Genomic DNA, 15,966 nt, shown 5'->3' on the forward strand with positions numbered 1-15,966 from the left:
TTTTTTTTTTTTGACAGGCTGTTTTTATATAAATCCAGGCCAGTCTGGAAATTCCAATATTCCATTCTAAGCCCCTGAAGTACAGGGACCCTTTCTGGCCATTTGTGCAATTACTGAAAGGGTCATTGTCTGAGCACCAGAGTTTGGATTGCCAGAACTCACCGAAAAAGCTGGGTAGGTGTAGTGGCCTGCTTCCATCAGGAGGGAGGCAGGGACAGGAAGTCGTAGAGTAAGCAGACTAGCTAGACTAGCTGAACTACAGTGCTCAGTTTCCCAGAGACACCGCCTCAGAGAATAAGGTGAAGGGCGATGCAGGGAGACACAGTCTTGATTGCATATGCTCATGCACACATGTGTAACCACACCAGTGCACATACATGCACAGTTCCCTCACGTCAGCCAAAGGATAAATAAAGTGGGGTGTTGACATCCACACACAGAATAACCTAATTCCCCTGCTGTTCTTTTACATGATCACACAGCATTCCTTGACTCTGCCGGTCCATTACCTCCAGTCATCTTGCACAGACTTCTAGCTATTTCTAGGTGTCATTCTCCTGACAGCCTGAGGGTCACCAGGCTTGTGTGAGTGCTGTGCTGAGGGACCAGTTCCTGAAGAAAGCAGGAAACTGTTGAGAAGGAAGTAGGTTTTGAATGTGTTGCCTTCCCTGACAGAAGGTGGTGGTTCTTTTTTATTTTTTATTTTTTTATTTTTTACATTCCAATCCCAGTTACCCCTCCCTCCTTTCCTCCCAATCGCTGTGTTCCCCCTCCCATCTGCTCCATGGAGAGGGTTAGTCTGTTCCATCATCTAGTTGAGGAAAGACCAAGGCACCTCTCTACCCCCACACCCGTGTCTAGGCTGGGTGAGGTATCTCTCCATATAGAATGGATTCTTGTAGTTCTTGTGGTTGATATCCCCCACATCATTGCCTTAGTAATAGCACCCAGTTCCCTGTGCCTCCCTCAGGACCTCTGTCTTAGGACCCCATTTACAGATGGAGGGACTGGGACACTGATGTCCTTGTGCTGGTCACACATGGTGAGACTATGGCTGAACTGTCAGGATGCAGACTCTGCCTGTGGCAGCCCATTCTTAATTGGTGCCAGAGGAAGCCACAGTGGCATTCCTGTGTTCAGAGTTCACTGGCTTCTTTTCAACCTGGCTCCCAGATGTGCCTGGAAGGTGAGGGCAGGGTCATTGCAGCTTAGGCAGGCACCTCAGTGGTCAGAAGTGTTTCTTTTACCTGTGTGGCTCTGGTCTGAGTTACTTAACCTCTGAATCCCCGGTTCCCACTTCTATAGGATGTGAGTAGAGAAAGCATATAATCAATCCAGCACTCAGGATACCAAGGCAGGAGGAGGGTTCGGAGTTCAGGTCAGCTAGAGCTACATTTGGATACCCAAAAGACCAGCTGGGGTCAGGAGAGCCCCATGGGAGCACAGCAAGACTCCCATCCCACAGTCAGCCCAGCTCCTGTAGGGTACGTATGTCCTGCATGACTGTTAATTAGCTTGAGTTATTTTTTTTCTTTTTCTTTTCTTTTCTTTTCTCTTCTCTTCTTTTCTTTTTTTTTTTGTGGGGGGGGGGGACAGTCTCATGTAGCCCAGGGTGGCCTCAAACTCACTATGTAGCCAAGGATGACCTTGCACTTCTGATCTTCCTGCCTCTACCCTGAGCACTGGGACATAGCAGTGTCCACCATATCTGTTTTATGCAGTGCTGGGGATGGAACTCAGGGAAGCACATTGCTCATCATGTGCCAGATACTGGGACAAGGTACTGAGCAGAGCAGAGCAGACGATCTTCCCTGTCCTGTGGAACAAGGAGAAGGGTGTGTGGCTGCTGCTGCTGCTGAAGGAAAAAGATCCAGAGTCATGAGTGGTTGAGCTGCCAGAGGAGGGGTCAATAAAGAGGGGTCAGCTTGTGAGGAGGGATGGTTCTGGAATGTTCTGATAGACTGGAGGCTGTCTCTCTTTTCCTTCCTTCCCAGGGAACAGTTGGGACCACAGAGTTGGGAATCTGTATGTCACCTGCCATCTATCACACAGAGGCTGTATAGACTTGGCAATCATTGTCTCAGTCCCCACCTCACCCTGTTTTACACAGCTCTGCACCTGGCCCAGGATATGAAAGAGTCCTCTGCCGAGGGTACTTAGCTGACACACGGCCAGGCAGGGCGTGGACACAACTCTTCCACAAGCAGTTCTGAACCATCAAAGGGCATAGAAAGGTGGAGTTGAGATCCGTGGTTCCAGTCAGCTTCCCTGTCACGCTTGACAGTGTTGTTTGCTATTCCATACAATTGGATGGTGACAGGTTAAATATTTACCTGTTATAAAGTTATAAATGAACTGCAAAAACCTGGAATTCATATCACCTTGGAGACTGAAACATACTTTTGTTTTGTTATGAGACAAGTCTCATGGAGCTCAGGCTGGTGTCACTAACAGTAATCCTGCCTCCTGAGTGCTAGAATTTCATACATGTACCACCACTCTGAGTTCGCTCATTTTTTTTTTTTTTTTTTCCTTTTTTAGGCTGGGTCTCATGGAGCCCAGGCTGGCCTAGAGCTCACTATGTAGCTGAGGATGACCTTGAACTCCAGATCCACCTACCACCAATGAGTGCTAGGATCACATGAGAGCCACCACACCCAGGGAAACAGATGCTATGCTATTCTGAATCCATGGATGACCTCCATCAAGCCAGCTGCCTCCGTGCAGAAAGATATGAACAGATGAAACCCCTGGTGTAGCTGGGCTGGGACTTAGTGGTTAGTGTTTGTCTGAGATGCACAAATCCCTGGCTCCATCCACACGCCAGGCATAGTGGTGCAAACCTGTGATCCCAGCACTTGTAGAGACAGGAAGATCATACTCAGCTACATGGAGGCTTCAGAGCCAACCTTGGCTACGTGAGGTCCTACCTCAAGACAAAACAAACATCAAACGACAACAACAAAAGAATTCCTAAGTATGTCACAGGTTTCCTCTGTATAAAGCTCACTCACTGTTCCACACTGAAGGACACCTGGCCCTCCCTGGGCTGCTTCTCAGAACAGTCACCAAAGTTGGCTTAGCCCATTCCCTGCTTATTGGACATTTAGGTCAGTAATGGCTTTCTCTTGGACAGTTGTTGGCATCTGTCCTTGTTAACTCATGTAGGTAGTGACTGGTCTTTGACTGTGGAATCTCTACCCCGTGTCAGTGTGGTGATGGGTATAGGGCCCCAAAGAGAGTGAGACCCATCTCCTACCTACCCCGGAGATGTTCCTGTTCCAGCTAGAACTGACCATTTGATAAGTAGATGACCCAGAAAGCGCAAACCAGTAAGGTCATCCATGTGGGGAACATGAAAGCAGGCAGTGCGGGGTGAGCCCCCAGTGTGCAGAGGAAGCCAGAGTTGGTCAGAAGAAAGAAAGGTCACTGTGTGAGGACCAACAAAAGTCCTTAGGCAGAAATGTGCTGTGCTCCTCTGAGGGTCCTTCACCAGAGAGAGAGAGAGAGAGAGAGAGTTGTTGGGGAACACATGGCAACCCCCAAAAGTTATAAGCAGAGTAGTGATTACAGGTTACCCCAAGTTTACTTTGGCTGTGTAAGATGAATGCTGTCATGTGTGTGGGTGTGCATGCCAGAAACTGATATTAGATAGCTATTGCTATATTGTTTTCCACCATGTTTTTTGAGACGAGGGTCTTTTGCTGAACCTGGAGTTTATCAATTCAGGCTAGACTGATTGGTCAATGAGCCCCATGAGCCAGGGATCTTCTGTCCCCACCTCCCAAGTGCTGGGAATGCAGGTGTGCATCGTTGCTTTGTTTGTGTGGGTGCTGGGGACCCACACCTGGGCCCTTCCTCAAAGTTGTGTACTAGACACTTTACTGACCAAGCCATCTCCGTAGTCCCAAGAATGCTGTATTTTGGGTTACTATGGCAAGAACTTTGTAACTATGACTCTCCTAAGAGGCAGGTGTCATTGTGCCTACTTAAGTAATGAAGAAACTGAGGCAGTAAGAGTTCACCCAACTCGCCAGATTGTCCAAAAAGGTTCTAGAAGTAATACAAGGACTGGGTTACATCTGGGCTTTGAAAAGTCTCAGAGCTGTATCCATTAAGTCACCCTATTTCCTGCTCTTGCTCCCCGCCCAAGCAGGCCCTCAGATATGACAAGCAGGTGACACTGGGCCTAAGTGCCAAGGGCAGGTCTGATCTGGCTCCTGCTAGATTCCTGGCTAGGGAGGCACTGCTGGACAGAAGCTGAGGGGTGAGCAGCAGCAGGCCTAAGCTCAGTCTCCTGGCCTGTGAGATGGCCAAGTCAGCCCTTCATCCCACCTGATGTACCTGTTGTGTACCCAGCCATGGTGTGGCTGCTCCTGGGATGGGAACATAGTAGGAGACAGGTAGGGAGGAAATAGGTGGGCGTCATCAGTCAGGTCTGGGAGTGCTGCAGGAAGAAGGCTCCAGGCAGGTAGGCGTGGGGCCTGGCCTGCCTGTGTCAGGGGAACATGGAGGTCTGTGTGGGCAGCGAGGGGCAGGAGTTGACAGGAGCAGGTTGTGCAGAGTTCAGTAGGCCATAGGAAGGTGGGAGCCTGAGAGACACACCACCCAGTTCACCCCCACCCCCATCACCAGAGGGCTAGAAGGTGGATCTGATCTGGTATGACCTTTAATCTAGTAGCTTCAGGCTATAAGGTTTTGGGAATAAGGGTGACCAGGAAGGGGTCTTCACCCAGGGCCTTTACCTGTATCCTGACAGAGCAGGGCTACTTTCGGTAGTGACTGCTGGTTCAACCTTTCCTGCTTGTGTCTGGCTTCCCTTCCCCTAGAAGGCCTGGAGACCCAGCCTCCAGTTGCTGGGTCACACAGCTGTCCCCACCCTCTTCACTCTCAGGGTGGAGCCAAGCTCTCTTCTACTGAAGAAAATAAACAAACCTGTCATTGTGTTACTTCTTCCCTGTCCACACCCAGGAGCCCTTGTCATCTTCCAGGGAATGATAAGGCTTAGAGCCCTACTGCAGCCTACCAGGGGGCAGAGGCTCTTCACAAAGTACCTGTCACTAGTCCTGTGGACAGGGGATGACCCTCTATCCCATAGGTAACTGAGCTACTGCCCAGAGAGGGCCTGATACAGCCCACAGAGACATCTGCTGAGCCCAAGAGCCTGTGTGCCTTCTGTCTCAATACACCTGGGTTATAGCTGCCATTTGTGAGGCTGGTCTCAGGCTGCTATTGACCTGATCAAGTGCAGCTCTGTTCTGTTACAGGGCCGATTTCCTACTCTCCATCTGAGGTTGAGACTTCTGGAGTGGGAAGGATGGGCTGAAGCTCTCTAGCCTCTGACCATTGCTAATTGCTAGGTGGGCAGTTCCCTAGGGAGGGATTTCTTGGCAGAAGGAACAACCTCTGCGAAGGCCAAGGGTTCAGAGGACCACTGGGGGACTACATAGTCTGGAGACTGGGACTGGATTGGCAGCTATGAGTGGGCACAACACTTGGGGGGGGGCACTTTCTGGAGGTCTTTGTTGAGAAATGTGTGTGGTTGAGGGGTTGGCTTGTGGCTCAGTCAGTAGACTGCTGGCCTAGAATGCACCCTAGTGTTAGGGTCCGTAAGCACCACATAAACCAGGTGTGATAGTGCACACCTGTAACCCCAGCTCTTGGGAGAATCAGAAAGGAAGCAGGACGACAGCTCCACCTGGCACACTTTACACTGAACTGACCGTGCGCTATCACTGTAGCAGACACAGAAGAGTGGAGACGGATCCTGTGCTTACATATGGAGGTGTGGGTGTCTCTGAGCCGGAGTCTTCCCCATCCCCCACAGTTGGCAAAGTTTTAGTGACCAGGAAACCCAGACCTGAGTGTGAACCCACATCACATGGCACAGAACTGGCTCAGTGGGAAACCAGAATGCTAGGAAGTATCATAGCAACAGCAAAGAAAGGGACTCATGCCTTGGGAAGTGGGTGGCCTGGGGAAGAAGAACTAGATGAAGCTAGAGGCCATCTCCATTGCCGGCTGTGGACAGTTGGCATTTGTGGGAGAGGATGTGTTCTGTTGTTCTATCCAGGAAAGACAATTTTTAAAGATTATTTTTATTTTTGTGTGTCTGAGTGTTTACCTCCATGTGTGTCAGTGTACTTACTACCTATGTGCCTGGTGCTTGAGGTCAGAGAGGGTGTTGGATCCCCTGAGACTGGAGTTAGAGATGGTTGTGAGCCACCATGTAGGTGCTGGAGAATTGAACCAGGTCCTCTAGAAGAGCAGCCAGTGCTCTTAGTCACTAAGCTATTACTCCAACTCCAGCAAACAGGAAAAATCTAAAGCACATTTATTTACTTATGTGTTTGGGGGGATGGGCTGTACTTGGCATGGCATGCAAGTGGAGGCCAGAGGACAACTTTCCAGAGTCAGTTCTGTCCTTCCTTCTATGATGTGAAACTCAGGTCTTCATATTTGGCAGTAGATACCTTTACATCCTTAGCCATTTCCCTGGCCCATGGAAATAATCTTGACTAGGCTTTTCTACACCAAACCCCTAAGGCATTTAAGGTGGGGGATGCCCAGCCACATCAGGTACTATGCACTCAGTTCCAGGGCTGTGGAAGCAGCAGTGCGGTAGTTCTGGACTGCTAGCTCACGCCCAGTCTGGCCTGTGACATCACTGGCCATCTCCTAGTTAGCCTTTTCTTCCTTCAGTCTCCAGGACCAGTAACCTCTTTGTTGCCTCCCTATTGGCCACCAAGTCTCCAGCCTTTTCTTGTAAGAACTAGAGCTTGTCCTGGGCGTCACAGCTGACATCACACATGTCTCTATTTGAAACTCCCTGTCCTTTGTCTGGGTCAGAGGCTGATATCTCAGGCATCACCATTGTCCTCAGGGTGTCTTATCAACTCAGATGCCCCTGGTGGAAAGCCATTGTAACACATGCCAGTGGTTACTGGTTTTGGAAGCAGAGGGTGTGGCTCAGTGATAGAATCCCCCACTGAGAGCCTGCATTGTGGGGTGGGGACTGAGATTCTGGGACCTGGTGGTCAGAGCCTTCAAGTGGACCTCATGTGTGTGGTTCACTCTCTTTTTTTGTTCTGGTGTGCGTATACATGCAAGCAGAACACTGTATACATAATAAATAAAAATAAATCTTTTTTTGTTTGTTTGTTTTCAAGACAGGTTTCTCTGTGGCTTTGGAGCCTGTCCCGGAACTCACTCTGTAGACCAGGTTGGCCTCGAACTCACAGAGATTTGCCTGCCTCTGCCTCCCAAGTGCTGGGATTAAAAGCGTGTGCCACCATCACCTGGCATGGTTCACTTTTAAGTTGCTGTCTTTGCTGATGCATTGCAGCCTTAGGCAGGGCCCAGTCTCTGCATCCTGCAGTTCTGTGAGATGGGGAACTGAGCCATGTGGCAGGATCTTATCGCAGTTAAATCAGTGAGTCCATGCAAAGTGCTCTGCTCCTCACTTGTCACACTGCATTAGCTGCTCCACAATACCTATGATGTATTTAACTAAATTAATGAATTGACTTAGTTTGGGACTTTTGAAACAGGGTCTCAGATACTTGTGGCTGGTCCATAACTCACTATGTAGCTAGGTATGACCTTGAACACACCAAGCTTTTTTTTGTTTGTTTGTTTTGAGACAGGGTTTCTCTGTGTAATAATAGTCCTGGCTGTCCTAGAACTCACTTGTAGACCAGGCTGGCCTTGAACTCACTGAGATTAAAGGCATATGCTACCTTCATCTGGAGACCATAACTGTTTTTACAAAGTCCCTTTGGAATCAGCACCCTGTGACATGCAATGTTTCAGAACAGGTGGTGGTGACTCCTCTTGGTGGCACCCAGCCTCGTGGGCTCCGCTGAAGTTCACTTGTGTTCTCTTTAATAGCAAAACATAACCTCTCTACTCCGTCCACCTGGGGGGAAGTTCCTTGTGAGAAGATAAAAGGCTCTTTTTCTTTTATGTGTCTGGCTTCCTGAGCCCCTGGATGGACTATTGGTATTGACTAGCCCCTGTTGCTGGGTCGTTGAGCTTTTTTTTTAACTTACTCTGTGAAACACTTAACAGGTTACATTTCATGCATTTCATGTGTGTATGTGCACATGTGCATCTGTATGGAGGTCAGAAGTCCACCTGTTAGTTGGCACTCTCCTCACCATGCCAGTCCTAGGCATTGGATTCAGTCATCAGCCTGTCTGGTAAAAAAGCACCTTCACCCCCTCTCCTGTCTTTTAATTCCTTTTGTTGCAGTGCTGGGGATGAGCCCATTAGTTGCCCATGCTAGGCAGGTGCTGTGCTGCTGAGCTGTAGTCCTAGCTGATGTAGCTCAGGCTGGCCTGGCGCCTGTGCTGTAGCTAAGGACAACCTTGACATTCTGATCCTACTGCTGCTGAGTTTCCCTCCTCCTGAGCAGAAGTCCCGCATGGGTCTTTGGAAGCCCAAGTTCTGTTTGTGCTATGTAAAGGACTGAATCTGGGTCTCACACACACTATGCAAGTACTGCCATCTTATATTGACTGTAAATTCTTTAGATCTGAGTTGTTTTGTTTTTCCGGAGGGTCTCATGTAGCCCAGGTTAGCCTTGAGCTCTCTATATAGCTGAGGCTGGTCATGAACTTTTGATCCTTCTGCCTCCTGCTGGTGATCTTTCCTGAGATTTAATGTAGATATAGTAAAACATATACTTGAAATACACACCTTGATCTGATAACTTTAAAAAACTGCTGATCACTGGACAGATCAGCATTGAAGACGTTTTGGCCACCCCAGAAAGTCCTGTCATGTGTCTTCCTGTCTGTTCCTCCAAAGGAAGCCTCTGCCCTGATCCTTATCACAAGAGGCAGCTCTGCTGGTTCACATTCAAGTTCATGTGTGGACCATCTTAGCCTGGGCCACATGCCTGTACAGGGTGTGCATGGGATTTCCAGTATAGCTGCACTTATATCTACCTGGCCTAGACAGACACACAGATGTCCATTCACCAGACAGAAAGAACTATGAGCCACCAGTCATGTGACAATGATAATGATGACCTAACTCAGGATGCTTTTTCTCACCATGTGCTGGTACAGGCATTAGCCACCATGACCATTTCTGTCAGGGCTGGGAATCCAACCCAGCGCCTCTTACATTGCTGGGCAAGCACTCTAACAACTGAGCCACATCTCAGCCCTTATTTTATCTGAGACAGCATCTTGCTATGTATTCCCATCTGCCTGCCTCCGCCTTCAGTGTCCTGGGTTGCTGGTGGTTGGTTGTTTTAGCTCAGGTTAGCCTTGAACTTGATCTTCCCTAGTCTCCTGGGCCTGTCTTTTTATTCTGGGGAACATTGTCTGAATACAATACTAAGAGGGCCTAGCAGGAGTGCTAGAGCACAAACACTCTGTCCACACATCTCTGAGTCCTGAACCTTCTTCCAAAGACGCTCCATAGCCTGAGGGCTGGGCGGGGGTAGGGGTAGGGGTAGGGTGGGGAGCAGTTGGGGTTGGTGTGTTTGCTGACATTTGCAAGTTGCTCAGTGCCTGTGGTCACATGTCCTGCCTCTCTAGTAGGACTGTGAGTCACTTCTGTTGCTTTCTCTTCTCCAGGGACTTCCTTCCACGCGGATCAGGAATTGTCACCCGGAGGCCTCTCATTCTGCAGCTCATCTTTTCCAAAACAGGTATGAGAAATAGACATTTCAAAAACAAAAACCAGAAAAAGTAAAAATAATTAAACGAGTTAAGGGGTACAGAGGCAGCATAGTTGGCAGACAGCGTAGTATCAACCTGGCAGGGGGGTATACTCTCGTAATCCCAGCACCAGGAGGGAGAGACAGAAGGATCAGGAGCTCAAGGTCTCTGTGTTACACGGAGTTCAAGACCATCCTGGGCTACGTAAGATCCTGACTCCAAATAACAACAAACAAGTACTACGTGGAGGCCACATCCATAACTGGATGTATTGTGGACTTGGTCCCATGAGGGTGCTGGGATCTAAGGAGGCGTCAGAGTTCTCCGGTTGTTTGGGTTTGGATTTGAAGGTCCCACACAAAACAGGGAAGCTGAAAAACAGCTCAGTGAACACCTCTGCTGCAGCCCTGAGTCCCCAACCAGGACCGGACCACCAGGTTCCATAGTGATTTTTCTGAATCTTTTTTTTTCTTTTTTAAGAAGTCTTGCATGTCAACTAAAATCAACTCCTTATACTTCCTGTGCAGTCACAGACCAGGCTCAAGTAAAAGAGCCATTGTGCCTGGCATTTGAGGTTCAGTCCATGTTTTCATGCTGCCATTTGCCCCCCAACATGCTCTGTAACTGAATTTACAGTGGGAAAAACTGAGGCATAGCCAGGTTACCTTCATTTCTAGAGGGCCCCTGACTTGGGGTCCTCAGCCAGTCTAACATGAGCTGACAGTCTGCCCTCCAAAGCCCTGCTGTTTTTCTTTACCCTGATCCCACCAGCGTTGAGGAGAGGCTCCACTGAGACCTGGTGATTGGGTGCACAGTGCCCCGCTGCAGGGTTTGCCTCAGTACATGCTACAGGATGCGCTGCTACCTCTTGGATCAGGCTTCCAGTCAGTCTTCCTGGGAAAGGCCCTTGGCAGCTCCTCCTATGTTTGCTTTCATTGCTTTAAGGGCTCTGCCTCACCTTAGGAATCCCTGTTTTGCACTTTTTCATGGGATAGCAGCTAGCATTGTTGCTGCTTCTGGTCCCTTGACTATCCTGAGAAAGCCTGCCTGGATAAGCAGAGAAGGGAACCAGGCCTTCCCAGGTTCCCGTGGTGCCTACCCTGCCTGCAGAGGGAAGATAATTGGAAGACCCGTGAGTCATGTGACAGACCCTTGAGGAGCTAGCTTTGTTCCTGCAGGGTTGTTTGCTTGTCTGGATAGCTGGTACCCAGGCTGACCCCAGCTCCCTTGGGCCTGAGGGCTAGGGTGACAGTACTGGGTGAGCCCCCACCATGTTTAACTTCACTGTAGCCTGTAGTTTTATTTATTCAATTTATTTATTTATTTATTTGAAACTTTTTTATATCTTTATTTTTAATTATATGAATGTTTTGCCTGTATATATGTCTGTTCACCATGTGTGTGCCTGATCCCTGTAGTGGTTAGAAGAAGGCATCAGATCCCCTAGAACAGGAGTTACAAGCACTGTGAACCACTGTATGGTGCTGGTAATTGAACCCAGTGTTCTTAACTTCTGAGCCATCTCTTCAGCACCCCACCCCCACCCCAAGGGTTTCTCTGTGTAACAACCCTGGCTGTCCTGGAACGCTCTTTGTAGACCAGGCTGGCCTTGAACTCAGAGATCGCTTGCCTCTGCCCCCCCCAAGTGCTAGGATTAAAGGCGTGAGCAGTGGATTGTGCTTGGAGACTAGAAGACAACTTTGCAGGCGTCAGTCCTGTCTTTTTCTGCCTTGTGGGTCCCTGGGATCCAGCTTAGGTTGTCAGGATGGTGTCTTTACCTGCTGAGTCATCTCTCTGGCCCACTTACCGTAGTTTTATGCTTGCCGATTGTCTGGGGACAGTTTGTTGGGACAGCAGATCATTTGACCCCTACTTTGGAAGGCCACTGCTTTTGTCATAGAGGCTGCCACCAGCAGTGGTCCATTGAGCACTCACAGTTTATTGCAGGCTGGTCCAGAGATCAGATACCACCCTCTACTCCCAGGGAAAAGGCGCTGGGGAAGAGGGGAGGTGACAGTCAGGGAAGGTGGGCCTTTGGGCCTCTCTGAGGAGCTGACCTTGGAACTGCTGCTGCTGGCAGTTACTTGACATGTTTCTAGTACTGGGGAATGCTCCTAAGGCTTTGCATATGCTAGGCAAGTGCTCTGAGTTGCACCCCCAGCCCTATTTGTTTGTTTCCTGCCTGCCAACTGCTGGGATTATAAGTATGCACCACTGTGCCTGGTTTATGGGGTGTTGGGGATAGAGTGCAGGACCTCATGCACATTAGGTGAGCTATAGCCCCCGTCCTTCCAACTGTGTTGTTTTTTTGTTTTTTGTTTTTGTAAACTTCTTGTTTTGAGACAGCATCTTATTTTGTAAGCTAGCTTTGAACTCACTGTCTTCCAGATGGGCCTTAAACTTTTGATCCTCCGTTTGCAACATTCTGGGTAGTTGGAACAGTACACCTCAAGGCCTGACTGGCATGTGTAGGGAAGAGGGGGTGCTGGTGCCTAACAGACCTGGGGTGTGTGTAGGTTCCTGGCATGCCAAAGTCTAATGGAAGCCTGAGGTTCTCTGGGTAGGACTGGGGAGAAGCCCATGAAAGGCACCATTGAACTGGGGACGCCTGCCCAGAGCTGACTGTCATAAAGGATCAGATCAGTCCTTGACTTTACTCCTTCTTGCCTGAGGCCACAAAAGAGGGCTGTTACTTAGAGCCTTGATGAGACTGCTCAGGATATGGCCAGGCACTTGGGAGGAGACTGGAGCAGGAACCTGACGTGGCTGCTTGGGGCAGGTGACTGTTGTGGAGATGGGGACACAGCTCAGTTCTGTAGCGCAGGGTGGGCAGGTGTGTCTCAGGAGTGTCCTATCCTGTATCCTCTAAGCTTGAATGCCTCTGACCCTTTGCCTAATAGTCTCCTTGCTTCAGGTAGATGCTCATACTGTATAGGGCCTTGGTGGGACATTGGAGAGGTACCCTTTATGTTTCCTTTAGGGTGTCTGGTGTTGTTACCAGGCTGCTCCACCTCCCCGCCCCTGGCCTAGTAGATGCTGCAGACAAGCATTTACTATACTCAGCTGGCAGAAGAGAGTGTTGCTGGGATGGTTAGAAAGAAGATCAGGCTTCAGTTCTACCCTGGGCCAGGGGCCTTGGGAGCACATTCTAGGTCATCGCAGTAGCGGATGCGGAGCTGGGGGTGGAGGTGGAGAGGTAGTAAAGGGATAGGCAAGTCCTAGAGATCACAAGTTCCTCACACTGATGCCTGGGACCCAAGCTGCAGAGCCAGGGATTTGGACAGACCATGTCCTTCCATACCTCAGGGGCTGCTGCTCCTCCAAGGTTCAGGAGTCTATAGATGTGCCTCATAAGACCAGGCCAGGGTCCTCCCCTTTAGAACTTCAGACACCCAAGTGCCTGTGGCTTCTTGTGCAGGCTGATTTGCTGACCCATGACTAGTAGCTAATGGTGTTTAAAAATTACCCAAACCACAGGCTCCCCAAAGCCTAATGGCCCATGGGTGAACCTTGCCCTCACCCAGAATCATCCTACTAAACTCTGAGTGCAGGGCGGGGGGTTCCCCTCCCATCCCCTACCTTCACCCTGACTTTGGTCTGTTATCACTGGGCCAGCAAAGAGATGTCAGGTCATGGCCAGTCCCTACCAGAGCCCATCCCTTCTTATTCCCCAGAGACAGCCATGCCTCCTCACTAACCCTCAAGCTCCTGTGTTCCCACCTCTGGCCCTCATTCACCATGTTCCATGGTGTCACTTGTTAGATAAAACTGTATTTCTTGAGTCAGATTGAGTTTTGTTTGAGGCTGACTCTTGTGTAGACAATGCTGGCCTTGAATTTGCTTGTATCTGAAGCTAGCCATGAACTCCTGGTCCTCTTGGCTCCACCTCCCGAGTACTGGGATTGCAGGTATTACCTCGCCATGTCCAGCTGTGCTGCTGTGTTCTCCCTGAGACCCTTCCTCACTGGAACTGGAGATAGGCTGAGGCAGGGGATACTAAAATACTTTGCTGTCCATTCTTGCCTGACCCCTGTTGGGGCTTTGGATCCTTTATCAGTGCTGGAAAGTAAGTGGAGCTATCCATCATTTCTTACCCAGTACCTCCTCCCGTAGGCTGTTTGGCCTTGGAGGCCCTTTTTTGAACCTGTGTCTTCCATCTGTACAGGGCTGGTGGAAGACCAAGGCCTGGGTGACCATTGGTAGCAGACAAAAGCCATACTTTAGGGTGCTTCTAAGACTCTGAAAACTCCTGCATGCACAAACCCTATTGGTTGTTTTTGTTTGTTTGTTTGTTTTTGAGGCATAGTGTCATGTAGCCTCGAACTCATTGTGTAACTGACAGTGACCTTGGCCCCTGATCTTCTTGTCCCTACCTCCCTAGTGCTGGGGTTACAGGAGTGTGCCACCACACGGGGTTTATGTGGTGCTGGGATCAAAAGGCTCTCTCCCAAACTGAGTTTTATCCCCACTCCTGTGTTTTTAGATCTGTTAAAGTGTTTGTGTGTGTGTGTATGTATGTATGTATGTATGTATGTATGTATGTATGTATGTGCATATGTAGTGTCTGTAGTATTCAGTGGTGTCGGAGCCTTTGGAACTGGAATTACAGGTGTGAACTGCCTGGTGTGGGTGCTGAGAACCAAACTCAGTCCTCTTCAGGAATTGCACTTATTCTTAACTACCTCACCTAGGCTGGCTTCCATTCATGCAAATCCTCCAGGTTGACAGATCCTGTTTGGTTGTTGGGTGTATCCAGGGGTCTCCAAAGTGTGTCTGAGCCTCCAGGCATTCTTGTCAAGACATGCATGCCACTGAAGAAAGCAGATGTAGTAGCCCTTAGCATCAGGAGCTGGCCAAGATGGCTTTGCTTTTTGCCAGACTGTGGGTGAGATCTCACTGCTTCCAACACCTACATATTTGCTTAGAAAGCAGAGCCAGGTGCTGGAGAGTGTAGTGATTGACACCCAGCCCCCGTTGATAGCCACATCCCGGGCAGGAAGGAGCTCTTTAGAAACCCCTTTTCCATTTTGTAACCTGGGCACACAGTGAGGCTGCTGTTGGGAAGGAAGCCTCTGGCAAGAAGGCTGGCTGGCCTGCCAGGATTAGGAGCATGGCTGCTGACCTAGGCCCGCCTTTGGTTTCTTCCCTTATCCCTGCTGTGCACCTGGTCTGGGGCCTGTGTGGTCATCTGAGAGGCCCTGGGAGAGCCTGTCTGGTTCACCATACAGAGCAGAGCCAGGGAGAGAGTCCACTCTGCTGTCAGTGGGTATGTGACTGTCATAGGGCTGCAGTGTTGGTCTAGGACCAGAGGAACTGGCTTTGTCACTAAGGAATATTGAGACCCGGATTAGCAGAGCTAGTAATGACTTAGACGTGGCCTGGTCTGCTGGGGACCAGCCATCAGGCAGGTTGACCTTAAGGCATCCTGCACACTCTTTGACTTAACATTTGAGCATGTGCGTTAACAGGGAACTTTTTTGAGGCAGTCTCTCTTTGCCTTGGACTAGCTGGCTGATTAGGGTGGGCTTGACTGGCCATTGAGACCTGTCTTTGCCTCCCTAGCACTGGGGTTATAAGCATGACACACACACACACACACACACACACACACACACACACACACCCACACACACCACACCCACCCACCCACCCACCCACCCACCACCCACCCTATACACTTGTCTTATTATCTGTGAGTTGGTATGGGCTGCCCCAAAGAGCTTACAGCAGGCATTTATGTTAGGACTTGTCAAAGGTGCGGTGTAGTTTATATGAGTGCCATGCCCTCTCTGGATTCTCTTTTGTGTTAAGACAAGGGAACCACAGAGCCCTCTACCCCCAAACTTCTCCACTTTGCACATTGGCGTCCTCTGCTGCCTAAATGGCAGAGATGTTGGTTGCCACTCTTCCTATCCTCATAGATTTGGTTGGGATGTCTGCTTTGCTGATGAAGGATGCTGGGGCCCAGGTAGGCCCTTCAGGGCTGGTTAAGCTAACAATTAAGCAGACACTGTGCACCTGAGTGCTGCTTCTGCTGGCAGGTGCCAGCCCCATCAAAGTAATGCAGATGGTGAAGGAGGCTAAGATGTAAAGGGTGATGGGGTGGGGGTGGGGGGGGGAGCCAGGCCTGGCCCTGCTACCTTACCCTGCCACCATCTCACACTTGCTGACTGCCTTGATCCGGAAGAGAACTGAGGTTCTGTGGGGGCTGGGCGACTGATCCATTTTTAGAGGCAGCTGCAGGAAGAGTGTTTCCGCTTGTCCCCTGGAAGGCCAGAGCAGGCTGCCCTTG

At 49.8% G+C, this 15,966-nt stretch overlaps 1 protein-coding gene across 10 annotated transcripts in view; it reads left to right on the forward strand.

The window, feature by feature from the left end:
• Dnm2 (dynamin 2) overlaps positions 1-15,966 on the forward strand; it is a 91,128-nt gene that overhangs the window by 23,909 nt on the left and 51,253 nt on the right. For all 10 annotated transcript variants that reach the window (XM_027411543.2, XM_027411545.2, XM_027411548.2 and 7 more), the window contains exon 2: positions 9,591-9,664. In XM_027411543.2, the coding sequence (XP_027267344.1) occupies positions 9,591-9,664 (74 nt within the window). The remainder of the gene's footprint in view (positions 1-9,590; positions 9,665-15,966) is intronic.

This window comes from Cricetulus griseus, chromosome 4 (assembly GCF_003668045.3).
Source record: "Cricetulus griseus strain 17A/GY chromosome 4, alternate assembly CriGri-PICRH-1.0, whole genome shotgun sequence".
NCBI lineage: Eukaryota > Metazoa > Chordata > Mammalia > Rodentia > Cricetidae > Cricetulus > Cricetulus griseus.